This window comes from Hemitrygon akajei, chromosome 30, assembly GCF_048418815.1.
Source record: "Hemitrygon akajei chromosome 30, sHemAka1.3, whole genome shotgun sequence".
NCBI lineage: Eukaryota > Metazoa > Chordata > Chondrichthyes > Myliobatiformes > Dasyatidae > Hemitrygon > Hemitrygon akajei.
In genome coordinates this window covers 16,359,729-16,377,884 of record NC_133153.1, presented here as the reverse complement: position 1 = coordinate 16,377,884, position 18,156 = coordinate 16,359,729, and the positions used below count along the sequence as shown (strand labels likewise).

Here is an 18,156-nt window from a genome sequence, read left to right as displayed (position 1 = left end):
ACATGCAGAAACGTAATGATGATTTCTATACTATTAGAACAGTAATGCATCCAAAGAGCCTGCTGCCCTTGAATTCCAACTGTTTGCTAGATCTGGAACTAGTGAGTTATTGCATTATCCAACTAACTGAGTGAATTCAACTATGATATGGAGCCCCCTTTCATTATTTTCATGTAAACCTAGTTTAAAATAACTCGATTGTTTGTCTAGAGGAAGATTAGTGTATTAGGTGGGCCAGCTGAACACAATGAAACCTCCAGTAAATGTTATGATAATTGAACCCAAGAAATAAGTTTGAAACTTCCTGAAATTACAAACATATGTAAATCTTTAACATTTCTCTGCTGAAACATATCCAATACTCATTTGAATTTTGGGGGTGGATTCAGAAGGTGGAAGGTTAATCAGAAGGAATGTTTGGTGAACACAGATTCTTTTATCTACGCAGAGAATTACAATGCTCCAACATCCCAATGCTCTGTGCCCACTCTATCTCCAACTGCACTGCTGTGAAATATCTCTATGGATTGGGATTTTACTTCAGTGTTCATCTTTATCATTTGCATCTCAATGTTTGTTGTCTGTAACTTACCCTGAAGCCAATTAAGAGAATTCTCTGTTTTTAAGGGTGGTTTATTTCCCAGACTTCTAGAAATGATTGGTTCGTTGCCTTGAAAATTGCTGACTGTTCCTGCATATAGCTCCTCCTCTGAAGAAAGTAAAGACAAATGAGTATTAAAGATGCTCATTCATATTATTCAATATTTCATCAATGTCCTTGTCATACTTGACGAGTCCACATTATCCATCCAATGTGTAAAACGTTATGATCCATCTTCCTTACACTACATTCCATCTGCCAATTCTTTGCCCATTCTTCTAATCTGTCCATGTCCTTCTGCAGACTCCCTGCTCCCTGAAAACTACCCACCCCTCCAACTATCTTTGTATCATCTGCAAACTTGACCACAAAACCATCAATTCCCACTTGTTTTGATACCCCTACCAAAGGATAATGAGCTGATTATCTAACCTATCTATGCCTCATAGTAAAAACTTAGTAGGTCAGACTGGATCTGTGAGAAGAGAAAGAGGGTTAATATTTCAAGCTGATATATCTTAATCAGGTCACCCTTCAGCATCCTTCACTCCAAGGCAAAAAAAAACAGCCTATCTAATGACTGCCCCGAGAGTCCTCCAATCTAGGCAACATCTGGTGGATTTCCTCTGCACTCTCTCCGGTGCAACCACATCCTTCCTATAACGTGGCAACCAGAACTGTACACAATGCTTCACATACAATCTAAACAATGTTTTGTAAAGTTGCAACATTACATCTCAACACTCATATTCCATGCCCTGACCTATGAAGGCCTTCTTCATATCCTATCTACCTGTACAGCCAGTTTCAGGAAGTATAGATTTGAACCTCAGGGTTCCTTTGTTTATTAATATTCATTAACATCCTACCATTTACTCTATATGTCTTACACAATTGATACATCACCTCACGCTCGTTCAAGTTCAAGTTTATCATCATTCAACCATACTCATGTATACAGCTAAACAAAACAATGTTCCTCCGGGGCCAAGGAGCAAAATAGTCACACACAGCACATGTAGTTACAATCGAGAGCACACAGTCACAAAATAATATTAGCACAAGTCTCTGAATAGGATGGCCTGAAGATTGACAAGGTGGACGTAAATGCATGTTTATGTAAGATAGTTGAATGTTGGCAGCACTGTTATAATAAAACAAGCAGTCATAAAGAGATGTGAAGCAGGGGCACTAAAAGATGAAAAGTGACCAGAGCAGGATAAGAATCTAAGTTGGAGAGTGGATGGGGTGGCATGGTGCACGGCAGGGGATTCACATGGGGCGTGCACGAGTGCTGGGTGGAAGCAGGATGTTATGAAGTCTAACAGCCGGGGAAGGAGCTGTTACCTGGTCTGATAGTTCTGGTTCTTATGCTGTGATACCTTCTGCCTGATGGCAGGAGATCAAAGAGATTGTGACAAGGATGGGAGGGGTCTTTGATAATGCTGGAGGCAATGCGTACATGGCACTTCTGATATACTGTATGTCCTGAATGGAGGGAGGGAGACCCTGATGATATTTTCATCTCTTGCCCACGCTGAGACTCAGATCGTTCGGTCGACATCAGTTCACAAGCTGCACTACCTCCTCCATCGATACTGCTTCATCATTGTTGCTGATGAGGTCAACCACTGTTGTGTTGTCTGCAAACTGCATGATGTGTTTAGAACTGGACTCGGCATTACAGTCGTGCAGGAGTAGCGCGAGCAGCAACATGCCAAGCAGGCAGCCCTGGGGGTGTGTGTGTGCGGGGGGGGGGGGGGGGTGCCCATATTCAGCGTGATGAACCAGAAATGTTGCTGCCAATACGAACTGCCCGTGGTCTCTTCGTCAGGAAGTCGAAGATCCAGTTACAGATTAAGGTGTTGAGACCCAACATGGACAGTTTCCCCACCAGCTCCTGGGGAATGATTATATTGACAGTAGAACTGAAGTCAATGAACAGCATTCATGACACGCCATTGTCCAGGTGGGACAGGACTGTGCAAAGGACAGATGATTATGGCATCATTGATGTACCTTTGCACAATACACAAACTGGAAGGGGTCTAATTTGTTGGGAAGGCTAGATTTAATTCAATTTGTCGGTATTAAGTTCCATCTACCAATGCTCTGCTTAGCTTTCCCTCCAATCCATATTCTGCTCCAGCCTTCGGAAACCTTCTCCTTTCTCCGCAACACCACCAACTTCCTTATCCACATAGTAGTATTTCCTCCGCTCACATTCAAGTCATTGATATATAATCACATCAAACGAGGGCACCAGCAACAATCCCCGAGATATGCTGTTGGTCACAAACTTCTGACCTGAAAAACAACCTTCCAGCACTCTATTTTGTCTCCTATCACCAAGCTAACATTGGGTCCGTTAGCTAGCCAGCTTGCTTTGGATCCCAAATGACTTAACCTTTGGTTGCAGCCTACCATACCTTCATTAGTCTTCAAACCTGATTCAATCTAGTGAGATGGGATTTCCCCCACACAGAGCCATGGTGATTATTCCTGGGCATGAACTCTGTCCCTTAGGAGTTTCTCCAGTAATTGCCCTGTGACTGACATAAGATTCACTGGCCTGCAGTTAACTGGCTTCTCCGTGCTACCCTTCTTAAATAAAGAAACAAGATTAACTATCCTCCAGTCTTCTGGCACTTCACCTGTGGTCAACAAAGATGCAAAAATCTCCATCAGGACTGCAGCTATCTCCTTCCTTTCTTTCCATAATACAGTGGGATGAGTCTCATCGGAGCCTGGGGATTTATCAATCCTTATTTGTCCCCTAACATCCAATGCCTCCACTTTCTTAATATTGACCTGGTAAGATTACTTGTGTACCCCCTCCCTGAACTATCTTCTATATACTTTTTCTTAGTGAATACAGATAGGTATTCATTGAGAACCTCACCCACATTGCCAGATTCCGCATACGTTATTTTTGTTTACGAGGACTCACTCTTTCACAGGCCATCCCCTTGCTCTAGATATACCCCTTAAGATGATATACTCCTTAGGCTCTTCAGATTCTCCTTAATCTTATTTGCCAATGACATTTCATGGCCTTTCTAATTTCTTGATTAAGTTATCTCTTAGCCATTCCATATCTATTATGAGACATCCTTAATCCAGTTGCCACTTGTTTCCTTTTTACCCACGATCAAATCTTTGATGGAGGTGCCATGGATACCTCCTGGATTCACAGACACAACCCTTAAAAAATAATGCAACATATCTATCACTTCCCTGGCTCAGTGAATGGTTGTGCTGCCTACTTCAGAATGGAGGACTTCACAGGATTAGCAGTTTTGTCCTTCAGTCCTAAATGGTTAGATACTACCAATGTGTACTCCCAACCATTGTTACCTTGCAGTCAGATTAATCTGGTGTCCTCAATCCTGAAAAATGTGATTGACCCAGTCGAGAGAAGGGAATTCCAGATTTCTGCCTTTTCTGTGAGAAAGTGTGTGGTTCATACGTTTGCACTGGAGGCTCTTGTTCTGAACTACCTCAATCAGACAAAATGGTTTCTCCCCATCGGCTATGTTAAATTATTTTAAAATATCTCAATTTGAATCCCACCCTCTTCAAAAGTTCATATTTGAGTGAATGAAATTCCATTAGAAAGCTCTTCAAGTGGGGAGGCTTGAATAAAGTTGCAACATTTGAATGATGACTAATCTCTACTCCGGCCCCCGAACCCTGCATAAGTCACGGGCAGATATAACCAGAGGTACTGGGCAGGGAAGGGGGAGACGGGTCTTTGGGGTTCTAAGATTTTTCTGTCATTCATCCTTTGGGGTTTTTTCTCCTGTTTCATGCATGTCTGTGAAGAGTAAGAATTTCTGGTTCTATACTGTATACATTCTCAGACTGAACTATGCAACATCTACTTAAAACCTGCTTCTACTCACCAACCATAATTGCAGTTGACCTATAGGTGGGATTAAAGGGACATCGACCTTTTCCATCCTCCAAGAGAAGGTTACTGCGGGGGCCTTTTGCAAGAGAGAAGTCTGCAATTTGCTATGAATAAAAGATAATGCATTACCCAGTCTGTAATTACATGGTAATATTTTATCGCCCAATATTTGAAGGTAACAGTGTTAACACTTACAACGTAGGCACAAGTAGGGCTGAAAGCATAAGTCCCACAAACATATACGTGTGTGCTATTCAGTTGGAGGAGGATCTTGATGTAATTGAAGCAGTCACTCTGCAAATGGACAAATATCAAATTTATTGCAAATGAACTTGGACATATCCGAACAGTTTACTTTCATAAACATGAATGCTTACCGATAGGCTCTTCCCCTTAAAGTGACATTCCTTCCTCTTCTGATGTGGGGCTTCCCAAATCACCTGGAAAGAGATTAGGAATATGATTGCCCATCATTCAGCAACATTTCAGATGGGATTATATTCACACTATAAGTTTATATTGCCTCGGACTCCTTACCTTCACCAGCTTTCAAACATGAGGAATATTGACAGGTGAATGAGAGATGGAGGCAGTGAGAGGTAGATAGAGAAAGATTGGGGGAGGATGGTGCAACAATTGGAGATAGCTGCTGGAGAGAGATAAACAAGTGCACAAAGGGCTACCAGTGCCAGACTTTCATAAGTAAAGGCTGTAACAATGCATCCACTAAGGAAGAGGTGAACGGCAAATGGATTGGTAAGGGGAGTGGGGAAGGAAGCCTGCAGATGAACTGTGTGTGAAGTGAGCAAGTGAAACCAGCAAGGGGAGGGGTATGAATGTGGGTAATGGGGTGCAGGAGGAATTAAATTGGGTGTAGTTCCCTTCAATGGGAGGACTGTGTGAATGCCGGGCCTTGAACAGAAGTAACCAATGACCATGTCAGAGATCTCCCTTTTCATCAGCTGCTGTCATCAATTGCTGGGATGCCCATAATCACACAATTTACTCCTTCAGGTATTGAATACTGTGAAAACTAGTGATAATCCAGCTGATCCAAAATAATTTCATAATCATATCAGTGTTCCACTGCATTGTGTTCAATAATTTATTTCAAAACTACCATAAACTGTCTTTATATCTTCATCTACAATTAACAGATTAACTAAAGGAGAACAATATCCTGAAAGATTAAAGAAAATGATGGTACATGAAACACCTGCTGTACACTAAGTCTTTCATTCCTCTATAAAATTCTACTGAACAGCCAGAGAACTTGGGCAGAGTGCCCCTATGATCTTACTGGTGCCCCACCCTATACTGCATTTCAGTGACACAATAGAACTATCATAAGAAGCAAATTAGTTCTATTTTTTTCAGAGTAACAGAAATTGTCAAACAGCTCATTATCTTTAATGTATCCATCAAACCGAAGCTACAGTGACAAAGCTCCCTGCATAGTAAAACTCCTATAATTCATTATCTAATTGTTTGGAAATCCTAATGCTTCGGCATCTGACTCACTGAGTGCTGGTAAACTGTGGCTCCTTTAAACTCATCAAGTTCACTGGAAACTATTGTGTCATTGGTTAGCATAGATATGTCGGGCCAAAGGTGTTTTGTGTGTGGTGTTGGCCGGTTCTGTGTAGTGTTGTGACCTTATTATACCACTGTACAGGGAATTAAAAGTGTAAACACAATAGATTCGCCAGACTCTGTAAATCCAGATCAACACACAAAATGCTGGAGGAATGTTTCATGCTGAGTATGAAAGGTCTCGGCCCAAAATGTCGACTGTTTATTTCCTTCCATAGTTGCTGCCTGACTGGCTGAGTTCCTCCAGCAATTTGTGCATTGCTCGAAATTAAAGGTCTGTTAGGTGAGGATGGAGAGAGGGGGAGAAGACATCTTAACATTTCAATAGTCAGGAAGATCAGCCAGTCTGTCACCAACAGAGTCCCGAGAGTGTTGGATTATTGGAATTTTGCTGTTCTTTGTAAGCATTTTTTGAAACGAGGCAGTCAGTTGAAGAGACAAACACCTCATGTTTGACTTTGGTAAAATTCAGATACAGAATTAAATCAACCATGGGATTTATTCAAATTTCTAGCAAAGTAGTACTATGAACTTTATATATTAGGATTTTTAACTGGTCATGCTTCTCTGATTAACTCAACCCAGGCATCCAGCTAACCTCAAAAACAATTGGATCCGCTCTGTCAAGTCCGGCTGAGATATTTGAGTATCCTTCAGATTGGGACACAACGAGGATTAGAATTCACATCTTTAGAGATTCTGGGCCCTTGTTGGTTCTGCAATCACATAATTGTGAAGGAAGAAACTATCCTGTCAGTCATTCCCCCTGCTGGAGGGCATCTAATGACGGGGAAACGTGAGGGTGATTTGATGCAGTGCTTTGACTGAATAATATTCCTACGACCCTCTGCCCTGCATCTGGGTGTACAGCTCTGACAGCTGACAGAAGCCTCTAACTAAAATGCAAATCTAGCTTGCAAAGGATTTGAGTCTGCAGCCTAAGGACCTTTTTGCTTCTGAAAATGTCCTACTCTCCAAAACATTATACAAAAATAAGCTCTAATGAAGATGTTTGTTCATTGTCTGTCAGAATAACAGTCTTTCATTTTTCAGACAGATGTGAATATACCTCATTCTTGAACTTGTTGGGAGCAATATCTGAAACATCCAAGGAGAAAATAGCATCCCTTGCGCCAACGTAGAGAGATTGTCCATCAGCACCCAGCAACAGCTTTGTATAGTTTTGCACTCCATCCCTGTAGAAGTGTCTGACGACCCTGGCTGTGTCATCTGAAAAACAAGCACTTGGGTTAGATGGTGCAACCGACCCCCTCCAGTGAAGGAAGGCAGGGAGCTGAGGGCAGCCCCTTCCAGCAAACGCTGCTTAGCCTGACAAGACGGGAATTTCACATTAAACCAGTGGGGGTCCTTGACGGTTTAAACAATCAAAATTCAATTGGTTGCGCTAAGTTTTATTCTTCTTCCCCAAAGGATTTAAGGACATTCCCAATTACTGAACAATTTGAAATTACCTGTGGAGTCATAGAGCGTAGGGTCACATTGGTGTTTGTTATTTGCACACTGGCATGTGTCAGTCCTTGTTTATGGATAGCTTTCATAAATTCTATTGCATTGCAAGAAAATGATCTCAAGGTAGTATGTATATGGTAACACATACAGGACTGTGTAAAAGTCTTATGTGTACGTGTGTGTGTATATATACATATATACACATACACACATATAGATAGATAGATAGATATAGATATATAGATAGATAGGGTGCCTAAGACGTTTGCATAGTACTGTAGTAATTTTATTTATTGCAGTACTGCTGCTGCTGCAGAAAAAAAATTCAAAACATATGTGAGCGATGATAAACCTGATTCTGATATGGGTTTCTATTGTGGATTGAGAGTGGGAAGGAGGCAGGAAGAAGGGAATTGTTTTTGGGAGAGAGGGAAGGGAGAGGGGAGGGAGCGGGAAGCACGAGAGAATCAATTCTGTACGGTCTCAGGGCTGGGTACATCTTCACTCCTGGCACCCTCCGCCCCGGAACTTCTTTTCTACCACCTGTGCCACAATCCTCCTGCGGCACTTTACTCTCGCCAATCCTTTGCTCCCACCAGATCTATAGGTTTGCTCTCCGCTCCACGTTGACACAAGCAATACTGTGCAAAAGTCTTAGGCACCTGAGCTGTATATAAACACATGCTTAAGACTCTTGCTCAGTACTGTATTCACTTTGATGATAAATTTGACTTCGACATTGAATTTGACTTTGAACCAGGCCTGTCAGTCCACCAAGCAGCAACGAGTTTGAGGACCCATTTTCACTTATCCCACATTTATCTCATTTCATTCTTCCAACAGCTTTTTTTCAGATTCTATCACTCACCTACACAGTAGGGACAATTAATCATTGCTAAGTGATATACAAATCCATGTCTTTGGAACGTGGAAGGAAATCAGAACACCAGAAGGAACATGGTCCCAGTGAGAATATGCAAACTACACAAAGGCAACTCCTTTATCTCTCAGAAACAGAATGTACTACACTACTAAATCTGTTCTTTTACATACATTCCTGGATTTTTGCATCTACAATTAATGCAAATTTTAGATTATGTATATATTCTAATCCTACTTGTCCCTTTACCCCTCTACGCTCCTACAAGACTGTTCTTAAAACTTACTACTTTGACAGAAGTTTGCTAATCTTTCCTAAATACATTACAGAAAAAGTCCTCCCAACCATTGAGCACATCTACCAGAAACATTGCCAAAAACAGCAACATCCATCATCTAAGATCCTCACCACCCAGGCCATGCCCTTGTCTCGCTGCTGCATCAGGTAGAGGTACAGGTTCAAGAACAGCTACTACCCCTCAACCATCAGGCTTTTGAACAAAAGGGGATAACTACACTTATTCTGTTTCTGGTGTTCCCACAACCAGTGCTGGTCTTGCATTAATGATTCTTTATCTTGTTAGCTCATGCTCTTGTTATTTATTGCTATTAACTTATGAGGGGTGATTGATAGGTTCGTGGCCTACGGTAGAAGGAGATGAGTTATTAACTTCAAACTTCCTGCATTTTCACTCAAAGAGTTGAACTGCACATGCATGTAACGAGAGCTGTATAACTCATCTCCTTCTCCCTTAGGCCACAAACGTATCAATCACCCCATGCCGTGGGCCACGTGGAGGTCCACGATGCTCTCGTTACATGCATGTGCAGTTCAGCTCTTTGAGTGAAAATGCAGAAAGTTTGAATTTAATAACTCATCGCCTTCTACCTTAGGCCACGAACTTATCAATCACCCCATGCTGTGGACCACTTCTGGAGGTCCAAGATCCATATGCTCCACAACTGCTGGACTAAGTGTGTACATGTAGGAGGGGGCTATGTTGAAAAATAAATGTGCTAGGTTTTCTAAAATTGACCCCTTCTACCCTAGGCCACGAACTTATCAATCACCCCTCGTATATTTGCATTTGTCCATTGATCCTGTTTGCAGTTACTGTTCTATAGATTTGCTGGGTATGCTCACAGGAAAAAGAATCTCAGGGTTGTATGTGGTTTCATGTTTGCACTCTGGTAATTAATTTTACTTTGAACTTTGACTTTAAGTTCTCACTGTATGTCTCATTGTCATTTTATTTCTAAATTAGGGTGTTAGGATGGAACCTCTTTTGCTGCAGCTGTGATTCTAATTACTGCCACTGCCAATTCAGTAAGTGTTAATTTAGTGAATGTGTGTAACAGGCCTCACAGATTATTATACTGGAAACACATGATCTTTCTTCTGTATCACCTGCATCAGGTGATTTACAACAATGCACTTATATAATGTCCTTGATGCAATGACCTGTCTTGAAATGTATCACAATCTCATTAATAAACGAAATGGCAATTAGACACATGGTGAGAACTTAGGAAAGGTTAGCAAAGTTCTGTCAAGGTAGTAAGATCTAAGAATAGTCTTAGAGGAGCATAGAAGAATAAAGGAATGAAGAGGATTAGCACAAGTACCACATCTAACATTTAGATTAATTATATTTGTTAAATTAAAATCCAAGAATTTACGTAAAAAGGGCACGGCTAATAGTTTAATACGTTCCTCTTCAGAGAGATAAAGGAATGGAATCAGAAAGATATGCATCAATACGGGACCCACACGCCAAAGCATTTCACAACTAATCTGCACTTTCACATGCTCTATCACTGTAAATAACTGATTTGCAGGCCTGTTTTTGCTGGCTTTGGGTGAGGGAATAACATTGGCTCAGTTGCTTAGAGCAACACACACAAAATGCTGGAGGCACTCAGCAGGTCAGGCAGCACCTATGGAAAAGAGTAAACAGTCGACGATTCGAGCCAAACCCCGTCATCAGTCCTAAATGGAATTATTCATTTCCACAGATGCTGCCTGATCTGCCGAGTTCTTCCCTTATTCTGTATATGTTGCTTTGGATTTCCAGCATCTGTAGATTTTCTTGTGTCAGTTGTTTGGAAGCCACCTACCTTTTTGAAGCGCGTCCCTGGAACTACTGTATCACATTGGTTGCTGGGGTTTTAGTTTAACAGCCGTGTGTAGAACAGCACCCACCAACAATGCAGATGGTGCATCCAGTTGAGCTAATGCGCCCTGGTTAATGGTGGGCCCGAATTTCTAGTCATCTGATTCACAATGTCACAGTCGCTAACAAGGTGAGCGGTATGCTGAGCAGCTCCATTTCTAAAGCTGAGATTGCAAATGGCAGCTAAATTACTTCTGTAAATGAGGCTAGTTCTTAAACAAAACAAGTAAACTGTGACCCTTGGGTATGCACATGTTACTGACTGTAATGGAATCATAAATTAGTCATTCACTGGACAGAATATTGACGGCATGGTGCATATCATCAGTAACATGCCAGCCATATTCTGTCCAAAGAAATGCTAATTTATGATTCCATTACTGTTTGAGTGATCAGGACAACAGGTGAGGTGTTTCAGAACTTTATTCGTTTTTCATCGGGTCTGCCAAAATAAAGTCTCTGCCCAATAGGAAAAGGTTCAACTTTTTCATTCTAAAGACAATTGCAAATGCCTCTTTCTAAATCCAGATTTTTTTTTGTCAATACTCATGGTGCAAGAACCTTTGCTGTTTCCTTGATGTTCATGTTGACAATTACTTACTTACTGCCCGTTATGCCACAGGCATTTAGGGCAGCGATGAAGGTCCTCTATCTTGCCTGTATAGAAGGATTCTTCATTGCTGCTTCTGTAACGATTGCTTTTTGGCCACTCGGGGTCGTTAGCCCTGAGCTAAACCCCCAACCCTGGAGGCATGGTGGACCACTCTTAGTTTTGCCTCTACCCTTTCACCCGTCTGGCATAGGTGACCCTATGAAGAGCCAAAGCACAAGGTCCTGCCTCCAGCCAACATAGCTCTCCAGGTCATTGAGGCACGTGGACCTCCAAACCCTACAACAAGGCTATGGTCCTCTTGGCGGTCACGTTGACTACTTAACCATAATTTTTTGTCTTGATGTATACCAACACATTCTCAGGCTTAGCTTCTGCTATAGGCAATGATGTTTACAATGATTCAAACTATCACAGCGATCACCAACATTGTTGGCTCCCAGGTTTGCCTGCTGGCTTCACATAGAGTCTATTTATTCTCTTGACTCAAGCTCCAGTCTTTACATTCTGATGGCCCACTTATGTCATGTGTAAAAGTTCTTATTCAAATGGCATGAATTATGTGAATCACTAACAGACAAGAACAGTTGCTAAAACAGGTGCATTTTCTTTTTTCTACACTCTCCAACCATGGGGAATATATATCATACCGATATCAGACATTTATATATTATAAGCAGAATAATGTTTGCACTTCATGGACCTGGAGCAACTTACTGCATAGAAGGCAACCATTTTGCTTCTTGTGTTCATGCCAATCTGAAGAAGATAATTTAGATGATCTACTTTCAACTTAAATTTGCTTCCCCTCCCCCCACCTTGTTATTCTGGCAACTTCCCCCTCCTTTCTCAGTCCTGAAGAAGGGTCTTGGCCTGAAATGTCGACTGTTTATTCATTTCCATAGACACTGTTGAGTTCCTTCACCATTTTGTGTGTGTGTGACTTTGAATTTCCAACATCTGCAGAATTTTTCATGTTTATAATTTCCATTAATCCTGTTTCCTAACTCCTGGTCCACAAGCAGTCATATTTTACAGGCAGTGAAAGTTTCTGCCTCCCACGCTTTAAGAAGAGAGTTTCATACCCTATAACTTGTCAGATAAAAATAATATACCTCATCTCCCCTGTAATCTTCCTACTAACTCAATCCTCGCTGCTGAGAGAAATGTCCTTCCTGCTCCCCTGTCTAGATGTCTTATTTTATATATCTCATTTAAATCTCCCCTTAGTCTTTGCTCGAAGAAAATTATCCCAACCGATGCAGTCTCTTCTCTTAATTAAAATTCTCCAGCCCAGGAACATCTTTGCGCATCTTTTCCACAACTTGTCTTGGGCAACCACATTTTGCTGGTGGTTTGATAATCACAACTGTACAAAGTAGTCTAGCTGGATAGTTTCTGGCATGGCCTCTGTTCCTGCCCCCTTAACCAATAATAGTCAGCAAACCATATGTCTTATCTACGTGTACCTTTATTTTTGAGACACCTCTAGCCACCTTTAGTTAACCTGTAAGCAGCAGCAATGAGCACAGCTCCCCTTTCCCCTTGAACTTAGCATATACAGGATTACATTAGGATGGCTTGAGGATAGAAAAGACAAAGAAATTACAATAAATTAATCACAGTATAACAGGAAGCACACTTCGTGTACGTGCTTCCCGCCTGCTATTTTGGAGCTTAAAAAAGTCAGTCTACCAGCATTCAATCGACCTTGATTAGCTGCTATTAAACAACATGTTATCATCCATATATATAGTAATGAGTAAAATATATAACCTAGGCTTATGACCTCTAGTTAACTAAATTTACAGGCTGTATCTTTGTAACACTGCACAAAATAAGTTAATAGAAAGTTGTTTTAAAGACTAACTCACTAGAAAAGCAGCCGGATTCTTGATAAAAAACAAAAAATGCTGGAGCTAAACAGTAGGCCATGCCACATCTGTGGGAGGAGAAGCAGAGTTAATGTCTCAGGTCAAGGACACTTGGTCGGAACAGGCAAGGAGGTAAAAGAAGTTTGTTGAGTCACAGAGAGGATGGAGAGGGCTGATGTCTCTGAGAGAATTAAACCAGGGTGACCATGGGGAAACACTGTAAACCAGGTTATCTGGTCAGTGAGTCAATGGGAACAGTTAGAGAGTGAGAGCATAGACACAAGAACGTAGTCAAAGGAATGTAGCATTGGGAAAGTGCAGAGAAGGAGACTGGGGTTGATGTGCACTCGCAAAGGAAAGAAAAAGAAGGAAGCATTTTCCAACATTTTCTGAGTTTAGAGTTCCAGTATCTGCAGTCATGCTCACTACCTCCCGCTGTAGTGAATTGGAGTGGACAGCTGAGATGTCGAATGACACATTGCCAATTCTCTGAGAGTAACAGGAGCTTTGGCTTCAGTCTGGGTGCATACCACTTGTGGTTGTGTGGTGCTGAACCGCTCCTGTGGTTACAGATCAGAATCTCAAATTGGCTTTCCTTTAGGCTGCTGAAGCAAACATTTAATTGAGAAGAGGTAAAACCACATTGGGAGATCGAGTGTGTCCACGTCACCAAGAAGCAGCCAGCAACCTCAGGAAAGGCTACACTATGCAAGCTCAGTCTTCTTTCAGCTGGTTGAATACTGATCATCCTCAAACATAACCTTTGATACCCACGCAACAAACACTGCCTGACCTGCCACAAGGTTCCGGCATTTTCTTTTATTGAGTATTCCAGCATCTGCTATAGAATATAAATCTGTACAGCACAGCAACAGGCTCTTTGATCTCCGATGTTTGCACTAAATAATATTTTGAGATAAAGTGGTTGTTATCCATCTGAACCAAAGTGTTCCCAACCAAATCACAAATAATCTGTATTTTAGCACTCTGGAGAACTATTGAATTATACATGTGCCTGTGGGTTATTGGCACATGTACTGTCACATGTACGATCAGGCAGGAGTTCCAGGAACTTTAGGTCCCACAGGTTTGGGAATATTTAATATCAGACAACCATCAGGCTCCTGCACCGCAGTGGATAGCTCCACTTACCAGAAGTTTGAACTGACTCCACGATCTGCAGGCTCACTTTCAAGGACTCTACAACTCACGTTCTCAGTACTATTTCTTATTTGCACCATGTCTCTTATTTTGCACATTGATTGTTTGTCAGTTTCTGTTTATAGTTTTTCATAAATACTATTATATTTATTTTTCTATAAATGCCTGCAAAAATGAATCTCAAGATACTATATGGTTACATGTACGTACTTTGATAATAAATTTACTTTGATTTTGACTTAGAAGGTACCCTGAAAAGCTTTATTTGCACGTCCTTCATGCAGATAATTTCATTACAACAGTACTTTGAGGTAGTACAAGGGTAAATGATAACAGAATGCGGAAAAAAGTTTTACAGTTACAGAGCAAGTCTGAGATTACTTGTTATTCCCACTTTTCCCAGGAAATAACACTGAGCTATAGAACAGAGAGAGGTACAGCAGAGAAACAGTCTTTTCAGCCATACGTCTGTACCAAACTAAATCTCTTCAGGATCTATTATCTCCCCATTCCACTCAGATTTGCGCGTCTATCTTACAGCCACCATCTTGGATGCACTCCGGTGGCACAATGTGGTAGTGGGGCCCCACACGGAAAACAGTGCATCTTCTACTGAAACTTTTCAAAGTAGCCCTCTCTGTAAAACAATCATTAAGAACAACACGAGTTGCACTTGCGACTCATGGACAATATCAGTGCAAGTATCATTTAGATTTTAGATGCATATCATATTTATACTGAGTTAAGTATTGTATGTAATTAGTTTTGCTACAATAAGTGTATGGGACATTGGAAAAAATGTTGAATTTCCCCATGGGGATGAATAAAGTATCTATCTATCTAAGTACCCGTGCAGGTGACCCCTATTTGTTGACAGATGTATCAGCATTGTAGGAGAACATCATCACAAAATCTACAGGGCTTCTGAAAGCCCAGATATGCAGAGTATTTCTACCAATGAGCCCCATGAGCCTGTTCTGTGATACACTGTGAGCATGGTTGTTTTGTATCTTGGCTCTGTATCCCATTATGCCTGAGTTATACTGCTGCATTTCTTCAAGAGGTAGGTGACTCTTTTCCTACCAGGCTGGGGTAACCCTCCTATACTTGTAAACATGTTGGTTGTAGTGACCACCCAAGAGGGATCAACGATGCCTTTGCTGCAGACGATACAAAATCCTTCCCACAATTCCATTCATGATAATGAGACACATTGCTATTGGCAGAATCCTAGCAATTGGCAGAAATCCCCTGCCACACATTGGCTGAATTCCCCTGCAATCTGGGCTTTCAGCCTCACAGATCTTGTGATGTTTCCAACAGTACTGATGTATCTATTAACAAATATGGATCAAGTACTTGCACTGATACTGTCCATGCGTTGAGCTGCAACTTCATACAGTCAAGGCTAGGAATGTGTCATGTCCTTTTACCAGATACAACAGTAGCAATACTCAGTGATATTGAATGGAATGTTTTCGTAAAGCATTTGAAAATTAGGCAATTCCTTCCAGAGTGTTCCTCCATAACACAGCAAACCTTTCACATAAATTTTCTGCTTTCTGTATGAGATATCAAAGGGAAGGCAGCTCCTGAAAACACCTGGAATGCACTCCGAGAAAAAAAGAACAAGATTTATCAAATGCTTAACTTATACTCCAGGGAAGAAGCTTTATACTCCAGAGAATAATGTGGTGATTATATTAGCTATGCTTTCCTTGGAAGAGCCGGAGAGATTCTTACACTTACAATGCCATGAAAGGAGAATATTGAACCATGTAATCCCTTTAGTCTTCTTTCATTGTTTTTGCCAATAAGCAGTTATTTAAAGCAGTCAAGCATTTGAAATAATTCCTCCAGCAATTTTTTATAATTCATTTTCTAGGATAAACAAACTTTCAAATACAATTGTAGTCCAGAATCTTTTGAGTAGTGTGGGCGAAGGTGATACTATTGCACAGTGAAAGATTCTGCAGATAACACTCAGTAAAAACATGGCTTCTTTCCAACATCAGGGTCACATTCCAAAATGGCACCCACTCAGCGTCAGGCAAACCAAAGAGCTGGTTATTAAATAGAAGAGGAGGAAGATGGAGGTCCATGAGCCGGTTCTCATCCGGGGATTAGAGATGGAGAGGGTCAGCATTATCATTTCAGAGGGGCAGGCGACCAAGCACTGAAGCTTGGTGCGTGCGTGCGTCGGTGAGAATCTTGGAAGCGGTGTTGGTGTGTGTGTGTTTATGCAGCACGCTATTGTTGCCTCCGTGCCTGCACAAGACCACCCTGCATTTACTCAGACCAGCCGAGGACAGCGCGGTAGTGTAGCAGTTAGCGGAATGTTAACACATCGCTCGCGACCACGGTTCAGTTCCAGCGCTGCCTGCAAGAAGATTGTACATTCCCCCGTTTACGTGTGTGGATTTTCTCCGGGTGCTCTGGTTTCCTCCCACATTCTAAAGACATGTGGGTTAGCAGGATTATTGGTCACATGCATTTAGTTGGGTAGCAATGGGCTTGTTGGGAAGAAAGGGCCTGTGCTGGGATGTATCTCTAAATAAATAAAAATAGGAATAAATAACCATGAGATTGTGGTCACTTATTGGCAAGGTGAGGTAAATGTGACAGGTATTTACTCCCAAAACAATACTAACAAACCAGCCTGGGATGTTACATGAATAGGCAGAATAAACAGACTGGAGTTCTCTGTTTGACATAATAAATAAATAGATATAGACTGCTCTCCATGGAAAATATAAAATATAACACCCCCCACCCCCACCCCACAAGCTGAACACAAAGTACTGCTCACTCAGTGTTTCAGCTCTAATGGAAATGCCATCTTCATACAGCGCTTCAGGGCAGAACTCTGAAACATTTCCATTTCCAGCTCATCAACAAGTGGCCACTTTCTCTTCTACATGAAGAAGACCTAAAGGTCAGCACAGTGCCCTGGAATCCCTCGTGAGGAAAACACTCTGACGTGCTCCCTTCTCTTAGTGGGAAAACCTTTCAATTACCGGAGCTGTCCTCAGGCCAATGCCTGCAAATCCTTCTGTCCCATTGCACTGTCTACATGAACCCGTCAGATGATTGGTCCACGTCAGCGGCTCCTGCGCATGTAGTACTTAACAGTGAGTTCATTTATCCCTAGCAAGCTTGTTTTGGTAAACAATGTAGGCTTTGCACATGGGCCAGATAGATTTTGCAATCGTTTCTAAATCTCTGATGCTCATCACACAGTTTCATCAATACATCTAATCTGCTTTATCTGTACCTTTACTCCGTAGCTAACAATCATTTGTTCAGCGACTGAACCTGAAGCCTCTTCGATAGGAAAGCTAGCTTCGTAGACGCAGAATCTCCAATTGCTTTGCGTGGGATGAAGTAGTCTCAGGTTTGAATCAGATAAGAGATGGAACAAGGGAAGAACTCTTTGTTCTTTCCAGTGAGTGCTGTCGTTATCGTGATACAGCCTTTATAGCTTGCCCATCTTTAATTATTACCCAATCCCACTTGGGCCCGAACATGCTCAAGTGCACAGGAGAATGTTCTTTCCGGGGAGTCACAGTGGTGTGGCGATGACTCAGGCAAGGCTCAGCAAGGCTGAGTCACTGCGTACTCTGTTCTGAGACACTGGGTCAGCTTGACACCCAGCAGACGCATGCTGAATCAGAATCAGAATCGTATGTTGTGAAATTTGTTGTCAGGTGGCAGCAGTACATTGCAATACATAATAAAAACTGTAAATTACAGATATATATACATTAACAAATTAAATAAGTAGTGCAAGAAGTCAAATTGTAGTGAGGTAGTTCAATGTCAATTCAGAAATCTGATGGCTGGAGGGAAAGAAACTATTCCAGGATGTCTTCAGGCTCCTG

The 18,156-nt window shown here is 41.6% G+C and overlaps 1 protein-coding gene across 6 annotated transcripts in view; it reads right to left on the bottom strand.

The window, feature by feature from the left end:
• The window catches only part of sema4ba (sema domain, immunoglobulin domain (Ig), transmembrane domain (TM) and short cytoplasmic domain, (semaphorin) 4Ba), a 432,540-nt gene that overhangs the window by 46,845 nt on the left and 367,539 nt on the right, over window positions 1–18,156 (bottom strand). For all 6 annotated transcript variants that reach the window (XM_073033035.1, XM_073033033.1, XM_073033036.1 and 3 more), the window contains 5 exons: window positions 7,177–7,337; window positions 4,892–4,954; window positions 4,710–4,808; window positions 4,507–4,618; window positions 593–709 (listed from right to left, as the gene is read on the bottom strand). In XM_073033035.1, the coding sequence (XP_072889136.1) occupies window positions 593–709; window positions 4,507–4,618; window positions 4,710–4,808; window positions 4,892–4,954; window positions 7,177–7,337 (552 nt within the window). The remainder of the gene's footprint in view (window positions 1–592; window positions 710–4,506; window positions 4,619–4,709; window positions 4,809–4,891; window positions 4,955–7,176; window positions 7,338–18,156) is intronic.